At 41.7% G+C, this 16,498-nt stretch overlaps 1 protein-coding gene across 1 annotated transcript in view; it reads left to right on the top strand.

The window, feature by feature from the left end:
- The window catches only part of LOC104165819 (Down syndrome cell adhesion molecule-like), a gene marked incomplete at both ends in the record, with an annotated part of 91,480 nt that overhangs the window by 10,905 nt on the left and 64,077 nt on the right, over nt 1-16,498 (top strand). The window contains 5 exons of the mRNA XM_009705571.1: nt 3,171-3,317; nt 8,573-8,851; nt 11,328-11,603; nt 13,965-14,261; nt 15,073-15,348. Coding sequence (XP_009703873.1) covers nt 3,171-3,317; nt 8,573-8,851; nt 11,328-11,603; nt 13,965-14,261; nt 15,073-15,348 — 1,275 coding nt within the window. The remainder of the gene's footprint in view (nt 1-3,170; nt 3,318-8,572; nt 8,852-11,327; nt 11,604-13,964; nt 14,262-15,072; nt 15,349-16,498) is intronic.

Raw genomic sequence — 16,498 nt, 5'->3', positions numbered from 1 at the left:
GACGCGGCGCGGTTTCAGCAGGCTGGCACCCCTGCCAGCCGAGTGGCATCGCTGTGGGCAAGCACACGTCTGAACTGGCTGTGCTGTCTGAAATACAGAGCTGGTTATTGCTCACACAGCTGGAAACAGAAGCAAGAAGAGATTGCCTTTGCTGCACACCCATCATTAACCTCAAGTAAAATCCTTAAATGTGATTCCCATCTTCTGAAGCTGTCATTTTATGCTGCCTGCGGACTAAGGGAGACAACTGTGCTTTAATTACCTGTAGTCCTTATAACACATTTCTTGGCAAAGGTAGATTTGCTTTATGAGTATTTCAGTAGTGCAGAATCTGCATGTGACACAGAAGTCAAACAGCCCATGTTTTTCACATCAAAACTCTAAATATCCTTCTAACCTAGAACCTAGAGTTGGGGGTAAAAGTAAACCTTGTTAAAGGGTGCAGATGTTGAGTACCCATGTGATGAGGAGGCAGAGTAGAATGGGACAAGTATTTATGCCTGAGTCATTGGGGACTGTGAAAGGAAAAGGAAGAATACTCCGCATAGAACATTACATTATATCTAGGACTTAAGAGTGTAAGAATCAACAACAACAAAAAGTATTCTCTAACCAGCAGAAAGTACTTCTTCTGTGTGAATCATTTTGAGCCTGCCTCCCTCAGAGGTGGTCGGATTGCCCTTGCTATGGCTTTGGAGCTGGGCTGTGTGACCGAGGGCAGGTAAAGAACCACCCTGGGTTGCTCAGGGGCTTCACTGGGTGATTGCCTGCACGCTTGCACACTGTCCTTTCTGGTTGCTAGTAGGTAGCTATCAGCTGCCTGGTATTTGTAGAAAACCTCATTAGCATGTTTGGTCAAGCCAAGCTATTTTGTGACTACCAAATAAATAACTTATTAGTAATTGAGAAGTTAGGTAAAACATGGTTTATTGGTTTAACTTATTAACTGTCTATATAATTTCCCTCAAACGTTACAACTAACATACTAAAATACAAGATGCAACATAGCTTTGCTTTTTTCATGTAACCTTTTCAATGTCATATTTCAGCCACCTGTCTGTGAAATGGAAATATTACCTATTCAGGTGCTTTTCCCACTGCACTCAACAGTACATTTGTTTAGAAGTAATTTGCATTGAAACACAAGCCTTCTGTATGCAAGCAGTTAAATTTTCAGAGGCATATGAAGTCAATATGGCCTCTATATAAGGAGGAACCTCCCTAGCACGTAAACCCTCCGAGGCTGGACTATAGCGTTGCTCATGGCCGAGGCGAATGCTCTTGCCTTCTGCTCCTCCCTCCTCCTTCACACCTCGCCTTGCCCAGCTCTTCTCCTTCAGTAGCAGGCAAGTAGCTCCAACATCTGCTGTGCCTCCATTCCAGGGATTTATTTTGTTAATATACTTCTTAATAATGGCACATGTTACTTCAAGAAACTTCAAAAGGATATGTGCAGTGTGGTCTATGCTTTTCCGAAGTTGTGACCTAACGGCTTCTGTGCTTGTGCCTTGACTTTCAGGAGAACAAGGTCAGCCAAGACAAGCCACCAGTGTGGTTATTTTATAATTCAGTATGTATACAAGGATGAGAGAGGTGGGCTGGTGTTGCTTTATTCAATATTCTCTTCTCTAAGGCTCCGTCCTGTCCTGTGACATTAAATGGTTGTTAATTTTTTTTTTTTCCCCTATTTCTTTTAGACTGTGATTCAAAGGAGGTTGCCCTCTGTAATGATACCATTTCCTTTCTGGCTTTTCTCTGCTGGATTGCTTTCCCACTGATGCATTTGTGAGCAAGCACCCTGACTACACTTAATTATTAAAAGTCCCTGCTCAAGTAGAGCTCTGAAGAAAAGAAAATATTTCTTACTGTATATTACTGAATATTAGTTCATAATGGGTTTAATCTTTGTATATTCCCTCCCCTAATTTGGGAGCCAGGTGTATTTTAAAGTACATTGGTACAGGTATGTACATTGTAAGAGCTACCAACTACTAGGGAAAAAATAGCAGACAGAAAAAAGAAAAGATACTAACATTTTCTCCAGTGTCAAAGTTTTAGAAAAGCATACATAGCTTAGACTGCAGTATTTTTTAAATGGAAAGAATGGCCAGGTGAGGTCCAAGTTTGCAATGCAGTCTAATTGCATTACTTCCATTTATCATAATAAGGGAAAAGCCTTAGCGTAAACACATACCATGTAGATGTTGGCTTTTTTGTGTCCTTGCTTTTAGAACACGCATTTCTGACAGAACAGAGGCATTTGTGCAGGTGTCAAATGACCCAAACTGCACATGTGTGCATATGTACCATGATGTTTTCCACATATACTAGAGTTAGTAATAAAAAATACGTATTTGAAGAGAATTTCAACTATATTATTTTCAATTTCAATGAACACTGGGAGAAATGCTGACCTCGAACATGTCTTGTCCAGTTTTAGGGGACAGTCACTTTACTCGACTTAATTTTCTTCCTGAAATAAACCTTTAAAAAAAAAAGTCTTCGGATATTAAATGACACACCTTGTGCTGTTTATTTAAGCCCTTCTTTTAGACACAGAGTCTGTCTACCTGCTTACATCGTGCTTCTCTAATCACAGACTGCAATGTTATTTTAAACATGTTATGTTATTCTCTTGCTTTCACTGATTCCTTTAGTTTTACTTTTCATGATCTTTTTTTTTTTTTTTCCCCTCTATTTTGTGGTGTACCTGGAGAAGAAATGCCATTTTGGCTAATATTGTTTAATGATGCATGCCATTCCAGACTGTCTTTCTAACACGTACAGCTCTGCTGGTGAACTACCATCATATCAATATTGAATTAAACTGAATTAAATTCTGCGTTGGTTCTTTACCCTGTATTTTATTTCAGATGCCTCTTGGATACTGTTTGTTGGTTGTGATATGGACCATGGCACATTTCTTTCCTTCATTCTTCACATTTTCCTTACAGATCCCTACCTTTTTTTATAAGAAGTGCACATGAATTAATATCTTTATATGCATTTGCAGTGAGTACTTAGTAAACTTATAATTGGCAGCTTCTAGACTCTGGCAAAAAATCCTTGGGGACCCTCCCGTCTCTGTCGTCCATCCCCCAATGTGAGCAAGCAGAACACAGTAACAACCTGCAGATATTTTAAACATCACAAATTCTTGTGTTTTTCAGGACCTAGATTTCTCATCACATCCACGGGAGCCTTGTATATTTTAGACGTACAGAATGAAGACGGACTGTACAACTACCGATGTATCACAAGGCACAGATACACTGGAGAAACACGACAAAGCAACAGTGCAAGACTTTTTGTATCAGGTACTCCTTTATACATCATGTTAAATTAAGTATTATATATGCCTCTTTCTAGGGTGCTAAACTGACAAGGCAGGTTCTTGTGGGTGTATGGACCAACCACGAAGTTGTCTATCAAACAGAAGGTAGAAGTGGTCAGCTGTGAGCTCCTGCTGCAGAGTAAAATGTCCCATTTTAAAATCCTTTTTTTCTGTTTTTCAGCTCCTATTAGGTATTTCCAGAGAGCCTGTAGGTAGCACTGGCATTTACTACATTGATTTTTAGTAGTTTTAGAGTACTTTATAGAAGGACTGTGGATGGGATTCATCCCATTAAAAGCAGACTTGTGCAGTGGAAGTATCTAGTCACCTTCACTTCTCTTTGTAACCAAAGAAGAGGACTACATTTAGGGGTAGTGTCTCTGACCTACTTCAGCTGCCCACTTTGGGCTGAGATTAATTACCCCATGGTGCCTGTTTCTCTCTGTCAACCATAGCAGGAGCTCAGGACATTTAGCTCAGCTGTAGATATTTCCACTGCAAGAGCCTCAGGTTAGCTGAGGCGCATTTCAGCCTTCCTTTTCATTCATCACACTCCTTCCCTGGGGCAAAACCAGTGTGTTCCCCTGCTTCCAGGAGGGATCTCCAGCCAGAGGAGGTACGTGACCTGTCCCAGTCTGCCCAGCGTGCTGCGGGCAGACAGCAGGGTTAGCTGGTGATTGTCCATGGGCAGAGCTAAGAGTCCTAGGGCAAATGGCCTTGTGCAGCAGGTGAGAAAATGAGAAGGTGGATGGGGTATTTTAACTTTCCCTTGTCATTGTGAATCATTTCCTGATTGTTGTGTGTGTGACAGACTGTTGGGTTCCACCCGCCCCCCCCCAACACTTAGGACTGTCAGTATGGTGCTGCTCTGATCCCACCTTCTCCCTATTTTGTCTCAGTGAGAGGAGGTGCCAGTTGTGGGTGAGGTGAGAAGGAGGAGCAGACCCCAGGCCTGGGCTTGGAATTGCTCTCAAACACCTCTGGATAGGATGAGCTCTTCTCATCTCCTCTTCCTCTCCCTCATTTGCTGGGTGCCTGTAACTGCACCCTGTCCTTGCATCTGAGCAAATCTGCAGTTGTATTCCCACATCCAGAGAGTTAGCCAAGACTGTCTCGCAGACTCTCTCTTCTTTCTCCCTGTATCCTTGCCTTACAGAAGATATGCCCACCGTCCCACTGAAAGCCCCACCGAGCTTTTTCTCCTTTTCACTGTTACTCAGTTGCCCTAAAGATCCTAACCCTAAAGATCAGTCAGGGTATGGTGACCTTCACAATCTAACAGTCAATGAGGTCATTCTCCTTTTGACCTTGTTCTCTTGTCTTTTGGTCTTTTTTGTCAGAAAAAAAAAAATCTAGTGATTAGGTCTCAGCTCTCCACCCTCTGTTTGAGAGCCCTAAGGGAGACAGAGGTGGGCACAAGGTTATGCGTTAGTAACATACATCCTGCCCTCCTCCAAAACGGTCATTGCTGATGGATTCTGGAGCCCTCTGAACACACAAGTCAGTACTTAAATATACTAAGGATAAAAAAATAATGTGATTGTTCAGGTTAGAATCACTTACCAGTCAGATCCAGGAGTTTCTTTCTTTGGTATGTGTCCCCTGTGGGTAAAACTCTTGCCTCCACTTTTCCCAGCCAGATGAAGAAGTAGTTTTCCTGCACGATAATCTGCCTGCTTTGGTCTTATAAGGATAGGCAGGGTCCTATCCTTCTAGCTGGCTCCATAATATGGTCTGCTTCCGTATGAAATCATGCTAAGGCTGAGCCAGTGGTAACATAAATAAAATCAGGCTTGTATCTTGGTTACCACAGGAAAATTTCTGGTTATTTCACTGAACAAAAGGGGAAAAATGAAAGCTCTGTCTTGTTTGTAATTCTGGACAAGCACCCTAAATGATGTGCTCTGTCTGGAGTTCCCTCTTCTATTCTCCACAGACCAAATCAAAATAGGAAATTTACCTGTGTGCAACAGCTGGCTTTTTTCATTCAATGGGGTTAATTATTCTCTATTAGAGCAATAGTGGGCTCTGTTTTCCAGTCCTGTTAGTCTACTGAACAGGTGCAGCAATTATGGGCAGAGTTTGTCTCTTAATATTTCTCTAATGGGTTTTCTTTTTTCTTTACTGGGATTTATATTTAAAAATAGTGAGTCCTTTAAGAACTGAGATCAGAGAATTCATGAACATAGTTGTGAAAGGTCGGCTTGCATGAGACCTACATTTTTGCCTGCCTTTTACATGCATAAATATTCTTTGTTTATTTGGGGATAAACTAGTTTGTGCTGGATATTGCTCATAGTCTCTTTTTAATACTAGTTAAGCTTCGTTATTGTTTGAAAGAGTGAGAAAGGTAACGCACGTGTAATAGCAAATACACATGTGAATAATCAGTATGCCTAGGACCAAAACAAAGGTCCAAATTTCATTTGGAGTAAGAACATCTCCTTGAAATCATGTGGCCTTTCTAAATAAAATTAAAACTAAGGCCATTAACATGCTACAGAATATTCCTGTAATGCTCATTATAGTGTCCTTATATTTCCCAAAATAATTTTAGTCACCCATGAATCCCAGCTCCCAAAATTTTTACTGTTTTTTAACCCCTACCCTCCAAAAAATCCTTGTGATTGTGAAAGTATCCTCCCCTCCCCTCCCCAGCTCTAACTAGGAGTCTGTTCCAGGGACATCCCAAAGAGATGTTTTTACCATCCATTTAAATATGTAAGTACAGAGAGGAAGCAAGCAGGTCACTGGAATCATATTTTGTGTATCCCTGAATATATTTTAAATACCTCCTCTATAAGAACCAGCTCAAGGCTTCTCAAGCACATAGGCAGATCCCAGTTTCACTGTTCTGTGGATGGGACTCCAGGCTGGGCTGCTCCTGCCAAGGCTCAGTTTGAGAAGGGAAAAAGTGAACGTGGGATAGAGGATGCGGGGACTGGTGTGCTGTTCTTGAAAGGTGAGAAATGGTAGCTGCAGGAGGGGGCTGTGCCTCCCATGGCATCTGCTGCCGTAGCCCCCAGCTCCCGGGGGCAGCCCCCGCCTAGGCGTGGGGGCTGGAGGGCAGCGGCTGATTTGCTGTCACCATCACCTTCTTGTCTGAGATGGTTTTGTACTTTGCCTCAGCCCAGCACCAAGCAAATGCAGTTCTCCGCAGCAAACTTGGAGGCGGTCGGAGTCTGGTATTTACTAGCCACAACTTTTTGTTACCATTACTTTAATTCCTCCCCTGATGGCCCCCATCCTGTTCCGAAGTCCATGCGGTACTGTGTATTTTTTATACTTAAAGATTTGCAAATGAGATCACATATATCCTTCACCAAGTCTTTTGAAGTTAACATATGGAGAAGATATGAAGCTACCTGTCAGTTTTGAGTAGGAATGCACAGACAACACCTTTAAAAGCCAGTTCTACTTTTTTATTATTTAGTTACTTTCAGTTGAAGAAATTGATTTCACGTGGATGTAACCTTCCTAAGAGCCAGAGCCGTAATTTATGGCATGCTTACGTTTTTACGGAGTTAATTCCTTGGGTTGCACAAAAGAATCTATGAACTGAAAACATAGATGCCTGATGACCCAAAAGGCAAGAAAGGAGCTGACTAATCAGTTAGTCAAATTGACTTTGGCCTTCCCAATAGCATCCTGGCAGATTGTGCTTTCACTAAGCCAGACATAAACAGCATGGAAAGCTCAAAAATATAACCCATCTTGATGCCAAATATGGACCTTGAGCCTACTGATGCATGTAAAATCATTTATTTCTGGCTGACACGTTTCTAATGAGACAGACAGTAAGTTGCTGTAAACTGAATGTGGTTTTGCCTTCAGTGGCTCAACTTCTTGCTGGCACCTAGAGAGCAGAGAAACCTCTGTGGTCATCTTTCATTGAACTTGACGTTTAGTTTTTTATCTAGAAATTCAGATAAAATTTGCTTAGCCCATTTTTTTACCATCGCAGTTTTAGTTTCTGGATTGATAGTATAACTTGCATAGTACCTCCAGCTATTTGCTCTCAAGTGTACCCTCCCAGGTGTGTCTGCAGTTCATGAAGGTATATCTAAGCTAGTTTTAATCTAACTAGCTCAGGAACTGATTACACTATCGCTTGAGCAGCTTGAATTCAGCACAAACTGCTCCTTTAATCTCTCCAGCTCCTAACAGGAACCTGCTACAGCTGCCCTGTGAGCAGTGCCCGAGCTAGATAAGTCAAAGACCACATGAAAATGTCAAAATGGTTACAGTCACACCTACACCCAGGCAACTGTGATGTAAATATACCCAAAAAAGAGATCGGTGTGTCAGACAGGAGTAAAAGAAGTTGATCAGCATGTGGAGATTCTTTGTGAGACAGAAGTCGTAGCAAAGTGGGTGCATATGATGAGAAAATACTTAGATGAGTATTTGTTGATTCTTCGTTCAGTATTTATGTTACGATAGCTCCAGGATGGGCTTCCATCACGCTGCATGCTGCACAAAACCGTAAATCACATCAACCTCTTCCTCCAAAAGTTTCAGACTTAAAAAAGCCAAAATCACAAACGGAGTACTACTTCTGCTGGGGTACGTGCACCTCTGGTGCAGTCATTCTGCCAGACTTCTGTGAGATACATAAATATATGCCAGGTGCTACACAAGCGTGTTGGTCTGAAAGATGATTTTCTCAGTACGTTGAGCACAGAAAGTTGGAGTATTAATCTGTAGGTTGGTCTTGTCACATTAAGTTCTTTTTTCCGGAGAAGAAAAGGCTTGTCTGTCAGTTAGACTGTGGATAGAAATTCCTGTGTCTTTGCCCATTTCTCTCCTGACAAGGGAATAAATCGCTTCTTTAATTCGAAGCCTTCAGACCACCGACAAGCATGGAGAATGTGTTGGCTTCATTCTTAGTGGAGTAGCACAGGGATAACAGTAATAATTGTTAAGGCAACACATTTCTGCCTCTCATTCCTCTGATAGGGGAGATGAAGGATGACCAGAGAAATGGTTGCCACCTGGAAAAAATCCAGTGAGAGGTTTTCCAAGTAGTCATGAGATGCTTCAGTGATACATGCTGCTGGATCCCAGCCACCGCTACTGAGATGTTACAGACTGATGGCTGGGTCACAGTAGCAAACTGTAGTACATAAAACACTGGGCTAGTGAGTCCAAAAATGCAGGAGAAAAAATACTGGCATATTGCTTAGTGAATGAAAGAATTTTAATGCTCCCGTTGAAAACTGCTGTTTGTTCTTGCAGATCCAGCGAATTCCGCTCCATCTATTCTAGATGGGTTTGACCACCGTAAAGCCATGGCAGGACAGCAAGTGGAGCTGCCTTGCAAAGCATCAGGGCACCCCGCACCAAAGTATCGTTGGCTGAAGGACAATGTTCCCTGGGAGCCTGACAGCAGGTTTCGACAGACAGTTACAGGGCTGCTGATCGAGAACACGCGTCCGTCGGACTCGGGCAACTACGTCTGCGAGGTGTGGAACAACTATGGGACTGCCGAGATGATAGGGCGACTGTATGTAAAACGTAAGTCCTGGACTGAGTGAAGATCTCAGACCACTTCTTGCCTGGGTGTTTGCATCAGGGAAGATGTTGCCGTATCTTCTTGTGCCTTCTGTTTTGTTGCTTTCTCTTAGCAATGCTTAAACTTCTCAAAGTTGTGGAACAACAGAAAGCAGGCTCTGTGGAGATGAGTTAGTTGGACAATTGAGCGATCAGAAGTGCAAATAGATGCAATTTCTAATGTAGCTGTATAATTTATCACATGGAGGATATGTAATTTAGAAGCTTGAATTGGATGCTTAAAAAGAAATTGCAAATGCTATCATGAATAAAGCTGCCAAACTCTCATTGCCGTGACTCATGCTGTTCGGTAATATTGAATACTCATACCTCCCCTCAGTTGAGTATTCATGTGTGAATATTCTGAATGTTTCACAAATTCTACAAAGATAATTATTACTCAGAAGCACTGCACTGGAAAAGTGTTATTCTTCTATTGCTAAGAAGAAAAAAAAATATTTCCTGGAATAGAAATAACACTCTGTGAACTAAAGTTTCCACCTATACAACATGACTAGCAAACTGAAAAGGGAGAAGTCTGTGAACAGTTCAGGTCATAAAAATGTCTTCATAAATAATTACGCATAATGTATTTGGGCAAAATAAAACTGAGATCAAAGATCAGTAATTCGTGAATTATAACAGAGGAGCTTTGCTTCTAAATGTATTCATAAAAATTAGTTGAATTCAGCCTGCCTTGTATGATACAAGGTCAAAACTTCAAAAGACGTGATGTAATCGTGTTGCTAGTGATGCCAAAAGTATCCCCAGTGCCTGGTGGGACATTTTACTTACTGACTCAGTGGTTGGTCAGTCAGTAGATATCTTCTGGATCAGGTTGGAAGGAAGCAACAGTTGGACAAAGGAGTTTTACCCTCCTCTGCAGTGGAGGATATGGTTCACTTTCTTGCATCATCACAGCTCTGAGATGGCGGTGGCGCACTTGAGTGGGTCTGTTCTGTTTAATGGGGCACTGACAGGTTTGAGCCTTTGTGGTCTTTTGGATAGGAAACAGAGATATTCAGTGATCTGTAACATGCATATGAGCACAGATCAACTGTTTCTCTGAACCATTGCAGAGGAAAGGTCTGTTAGGTACGTGTCTGTGATCCAGAGATACTTACGTGTCTGTGATCCAGTTACATACGTGTCTGTGATCCGGAGTTGCACACGTGTCTGCGATCCGGAGTTGCACACATGTCTGCGATCCAGAGTTGCATACATGTCTGTGATCCAGTTACATACGTGTCTGTGATCCAGAATGACTGAGACCACTGACCTGTGTGGTTTTATCCAGGCCTCTGTTCCCAGTGGGCCACTAAAGATTTATTGCAGCCTGTGTGTTATAAAATGTTCAGTAAAGTGAATGAGTTAACTGAGGAAATTTTCATGTATAAAAGATTTATTGCAGCCTGTGTGTTATAAAATATTCAGTAAAGTGAATGAGTTAGCTGAGGAAATTTTCATGTATAAGCGTGTGTATACATGTGTGTGTATGCATGTGTGCAAGCTGGTAAAAAAATAAATAGGATGGTATGTATTTAGTACCAGAGATTGTATCAGTGGTGATAGTAGTCCCTTATCTTTATAAGGAAGTCAAATCAATATGTACACGGCATGAGATGAGATCTGCATTCAGTAATGCCAATAACTGTTAGGTGTCAGGATAAAGATTGTTTTCCTTGCGTTTACATTTATGACTTTTCTTCAGCACTCTTCATCCTCTTTTTTTACAATCTAAAACCTGCATTACCCATGTCCTACTGTTTCTTAAGGCTGACTTGAAAATATTGTATTCCTCCTATGTTGAACGGGAAAATCTAGCCCACACACAAAAACACTTCCACGTGGACGGATCTGATGGATATCTATGGGTGTGCCTACATTAACATTTTCGCATGGATCTTCCACCCTTAAAAGCTAATGTCCTGGTCGTTGGCATTTACTGCACTTGTTCGCATCAGGGAGTGGTTTTGCAACACGTATACTAGGCTCCTTTTGCAGGAAGTTAAACCAGAAGATGAGCTTCAGGAATGCACCTAATGCACCAGTTCAAAGGTCCACACTGAACTAATATGAAGTAACATCTTACCCTCCCAAAAACATGTGTAGGGCCATTCTTAGGCCCTCAGCACCAACAGTGTTACTCAGTAGATCTGCTTCTACTGTTCATTTATGCACGGGACTATATCATGTGTTGAATAAGTTATCCCTATAGATCTATGTTCTGTGTCATGGATGCTGGTGGCAAAAAATGCTTGTTTAGAGCAAACACAGGCCTCTGTAGTTTGTTTGGTTTGTGTTTTTTTCAGAAAGGTATGGCTGTGATTTTTGTTCTCCTTAATTGAGAGTTGATTTGTTACTTGCACTTAAATGCACATGTATTCTTAATGTTTTCTATTTCCTGTTCTCTCTCCTTTATTTTGATTTAAATCTTCAGAACCACTAAAAGCCACGATCAGCCCACGGAAGGTAAAAAGCAGTGTTGGTAGTCAAGTGTCTTTGTCCTGCAGTGTGACGGGAACTGAGGACCAGGAGCTCTCCTGGTATCGTAATGGTGAAATCATCAACCCTGGTAACAATGTCCGGATCACTGGCATCAATCGGGAGAACCTTATTATGGATGGCATGGCCAAGAGTGACGGTGGAGCTTACCAGTGCTTTGTGCGCAAGGACAAGATGTCTGCTCAAGACTATGTTCAGGTGGTACTAGAAGGTCAGTCACTGCCTGTTTAGCGATTCTGGTCTCCATAATAATATATATGTCGTCTTTGGTGCCGTCATTGTATAGTGAGGGATAGTGGACCCTAAACAAGAGAAGAGGATACTCATGAACTGTCGGTGGCATTTATTGTGCCCCACTCTGAGCAAAACCTAATAGAATGAAAATACTGATTTGAAAACAAAAATTCCTCCCAAGCAGTCCTTCCAGTCACTTTATTATTATTTTTTTTTGGTGGGGGTGAATGATGGTGATGCTGATGTTTTACATTAGGTTTTCAGCATGACACAAGAGAAGAGGTCTTTATTCAGCTCCAGACATCTTTTGGGCATGGCTTTTCTGCCTGGGTGTGTTGGCTGAAGGCTTGGAGATCATCTTAACTAACTGACACAATGTTCTACATGATAATCAAGTGAGGAAAGTTACCAATTTGTACAGAGCCAGTTCACTAATGAGGCTGTAGTGCAGTCATGGCATGGACACTATTTTTAGAGTCTTTATGAAAAAAGAAGAGATTACCTGCCTGGACCGAGTTACCTCGGCAACCATTTCCCGTGACTAAGAAAGCCTAAAGAGCATATTGATAATCTATCATGATGTCAAGACAGTGCAGGTTATCAGAGAGCAACAGCAGGAAGGATTTCAAAGACACTCAGGTCTCACTGGGAAAATAATGTCTGCTTTCATCTCCAAAAAAAAGCCTGTCACTTGAATTAAAAAAAAAAAAAAGAGGAGGAGGGATGGCAGAAGTACATCATGTGCATACTCACAGATTTATTGGTCCTGTGTCAGTATTCTTTCAGGATAAAAAGCCTTTTTTTGTTGTTGTTGCTGCTGTTTAGTTTTCTGAGGGGTGACAGTATCTAATACACAGCAAAGGAAAGGAAGAGAGTCAGAGATGAAAATAAATAAATAAATTAGAACTCTGTCACATAACCAGTGGGACAGAAATGCAAGGGAGAGGGGGGCAGAGGAGAAAATTATGAAATCAAATAAAATCAAATGTTCCTTCAGGGATGCTGAGGTCTTTCAGCAACCTGAGAGTGGCAGAGCCTGAGGTTTTTTACTATGTGGCAGGCAAAGGAATTTTGCAGCCCTGTTTTTAATTCTATTTTGTGGGGGCACACATCGTACCAGTTCCCTCAGTTTCCTGCGTGACATTGCACTGAAATTGCAATGTAAGATTGTGATTTCCAGGGGAGTCATCATGGTTCAAGCCTCCCAACCGTATAGGTAACACATAGCAGAGTGTACACGAAGAGACAGTACATAATGTGCACAAACAAATCGTGCATCACACAGAGCATGAGACTTGTCAGCCCTGTCCTGACATCCTCTGTCCTGTGCGAAACTGAGAGGAGCTGTCCTTACAGGGCTGCATGTACACGGTGAGTTTTCAAGTGTCTTTGGCCCTTCTCTAGGTAATGAGACGGCGTTTCCTTCTGTTTCTTGCGGGCACTAACGCTGTAGGAACACTGAAGTTAGTTAGCTTACTTGCCAGCTGGCTCTTTAAACCCAGACAGCAGCCTGCAGCACTGTTGTCCGAACTTCGGACTGGATTGCATCCTGTGTTCTGCACACTGTCTGGGTGCATGGCCTTTTCCTCCCAATTAAACTGAAATTCCTTCTAGATACAGCTTTGAAAGTATGATTTTTCAAAGGAGAACAAACATGCATTGCATGGTCTCAGAAAGAGCTTCCTAACTAATAGCAGACTGTCGGCACTCCTAAACGTTAGCCCGCTGAACTCTCGGGATAGGTGGTTATTTAATCCTGCTCCCTACGTACAATCTCAAAGCTTCTGCCTCCATCCATTCTCTTTATTCTCTTGCTTGGTAGGGGCTGAGTAAATTGTGACACAGATCATAAGAGAAAGCACTTGAATGCTCTCATTTCAGAGGAATATTTATCTGTAGCCAACAGGATTCATCCTTAGCTTTCCAAGGAGCTGAAATCTACCAGGAGAAGAAAAATCTCAAATGTTTTGAGGTTTTGGTGTATCTTTTGTGATGAACTGTGTACGGCTTTAACACTTTTCTGCAAGAACCTGGCAGTTCATATAGCTGTGCAGAGCCCCAGACCATCTATACTTAAATAGATGTGCTTTTCTTTCAGCAGAGTTTGTACCAAGTTTCTCGGAAGATGAAAAAGAAACCTGCAGTAAGCAAAGGGTCATTTAAGTACTCTGCTACCAAAATTGGTTTCCCTCTCTCAATAGTTAGAGTTACATCCTGGGACAGAATTGTTTGCATCACTTGTAAAAAGGATCTTGGCTCATGTGATAGGCTCCAGGATAGAGGGAACAAGCTCTTCACCATGTAGGTACTATTCTCCTGCTTTTCTTTCCCTTGGCAGATGGAACTCCCAAAATCATTTCTGCCTTCAGTGAAAAAGTGGTGAGTCCGGGAGAGCCAGTCTCCCTTATGTGCAATGTGAAGGGGACTCCTCTGCCTACGATCACTTGGACACTGGATGAAGATCCCATTGTGAAGGATGGCAGTCATCGTATCAGCCAGATTATCACCTCTGAAGGCAACGTGGTCAGTTACCTGAATATCTCTAACACTCAGGTCCGAGACGGTGGAGTTTATCGCTGTATTGCCAACAACTCTGCTGGAGTCGTCCTGTACCAGGCTCGAATAAACGTAAGAGGTGCTTGTCAAATCAGCTCCTCAAAAAAACACACATAACTCATTGTAGTGGAGAAGATTGTTGCATGTGATGAAATTAGTCTTGGAATGCCAAAACCAATTTACTGTTTTTCCTTTCCTTTTCTTCCTCGCTCTTTTTTCCCACCCCGCCTCTCCAGCCCCACCTAGAAAGTGTATGGTATGGTTAAATGTTGAAAGAACCCTTTGGCTTGTGTTCTATAGTTTCTTTTTCCTGTATTCATCTCTATTCATTCACAGTTTCTTTACTTTAGTCCTGCTGTGCATGGGATTTTTTTCTTTTCCTTTCCTTCTTTACTTGTCCAACATTCATTGTAATTGTTTGTGTAGACAGTACTTTAGCTTGCATTTCTAGCTCTATACGGCATAATACCCATCCTCATGGTATTATACGTTATATACATCCAAAAAAAACCTAACTTTGTCAGTGTTCTCATGTGTAACAGGATTCTACCTTTGTATCAGTTTTAGTATTTCGCATTAATTAAATCATCCTCAGCCTTTTAATTTGTAAAGCAGCAAAGATTTTATCAGGCAAGTGTTGGATAATGCAAACATGTACCCCAACATAATTAGTATGTACGCTGCAGGGTGAGGAAAAACTAGAGCATATAAAGATCAGGGAAGCTGTTTAAGTAGCTCTTAAAAGGAAAACTGTCAGATGCTAAGAAGTGTTGTGCAAGCCACATCTGTAAATGTCGTTAACATTTGTATATTCAGAAAAATTATATGCATGTTTCCCCAAGCAAATATGCCTTTAAATTTTTTTCAAGAGTTTCTTTTTACCTTTCTAGGGCCAGCAAGCATTCGACCGATGAAGAACATCACAGCAATAGCAGGACGGGACACCTACATCCACTGCCGTGTGATCGGCTACCCCTATTACTCCATCAAGTGGTACAAGAACTCCAACCTGCTGCCATTTAACCATCGCCAAGTGGCGTTTGAGAACAACGGGACACTGAAGCTTTCGGATGTGCAGAAGGAAGTAGATGAGGGTGAATACACGTGCAATGTCCTTGTTCAACCCCAGCTGTCCACCAGCCAGAGCGTCCATGTGACAGTAAAAGGTGAGGTTACCTCAGAAATCTAAAGCCAAGCTAATGGCTGTGTTGTTTATAGAAATGCAGAGTTGCACACGTAGGATTGTCCTGGCAGTTAGGTAATGAGCACTTAAAAAGGTTAATCCAGATTTGTGTTTATTTTTAATGATGACATAGATGCTAATCTGTCTCTGTGTCTTGTTCTCTCTTGACTTTTACCCCCCTTCATTCAGCCAGCAAAGTGTTGCTTTCCAAATGGAAGCCTTGCGGAAGCAAACTTTCTGTGAACAGTTTTCACTCCAGCAATGAAGTCAGTAGATTAATGGTTTATCACCGAGGTTTCACTGGTGGCTGTTTCTCTGCTGGATGACAAAGTTCACATTTTCATTAGACAGTGACTTTCCAGTCTTTAAAAAAGAAGATGAGAATTTTAATGTGTGTGTTTCTACCAATAGACAGAAACGGGAACTAAAAGCATTAACCTTGCTTTCCTCTTATTAAGTGTGCTTTTCTGAGCATTCTTGGTGCTTAGAAAGGTAGCACTGGAAATAAATGTGACTTATAATTCTAATAGGATGCTTAAAATCTATTCAGATTGTCCCAAACAAGGATGTTCAGATGGCCTTGAAAGACTTCAGCAATAGATGAGAATGGGAATTTTTTTGCATTGTGTTCCGACTATTCTGATGTTGGCAATGTTCAGACCTATTCACAAGGACACAAAGACAGAAAACCTGATTGCAGTAACACCTAGTTTTGAGCAATGAACCCACTAAAAAGTGCACTTCATGTGAACCTGTAGGAAGAATTGAGGTATAATTTCAATGTTCCTGAAGTTCTTAGAAACTTTTCCAGGGCTTTTTCTGGGAGGGAGAGAAGAGGAAGGAAGGAAGGTTGATTCCTCTATTCGTTCTGAGATGAGATATAGAGAACAGTAAGGTAAAATGACTTTGTTACAGCCATTTGATCTTCTAACTTTCTATTCTGTTTGTTTAGTCCTTTCTTGTTTCCAGCCTGGAGTGATGTAATTGCTAATTATTTCAAGAGGTTAGGGGATTAGCTTTAAGCCACTAGCAATTTGGACTCTGAAAGGCACATCTCACACACCTGAGACCATCAGGGGCAGTGGTCACATACTGTGACATAAAAAGCTCGTATCACCATGTCTTTCCATGTA

This window comes from Cariama cristata, unplaced genomic scaffold (genome assembly GCF_000690535.1).
Source record: "Cariama cristata isolate BGI_N322 unplaced genomic scaffold, ASM69053v1 scaffold468, whole genome shotgun sequence".
Taxonomy (NCBI): Eukaryota; Metazoa; Chordata; class Aves; order Cariamiformes; family Cariamidae; genus Cariama; species Cariama cristata.
Note: the sequence above shows the minus strand (reverse complement) of the source record. Positions and strands in the feature narration are given on the sequence as shown.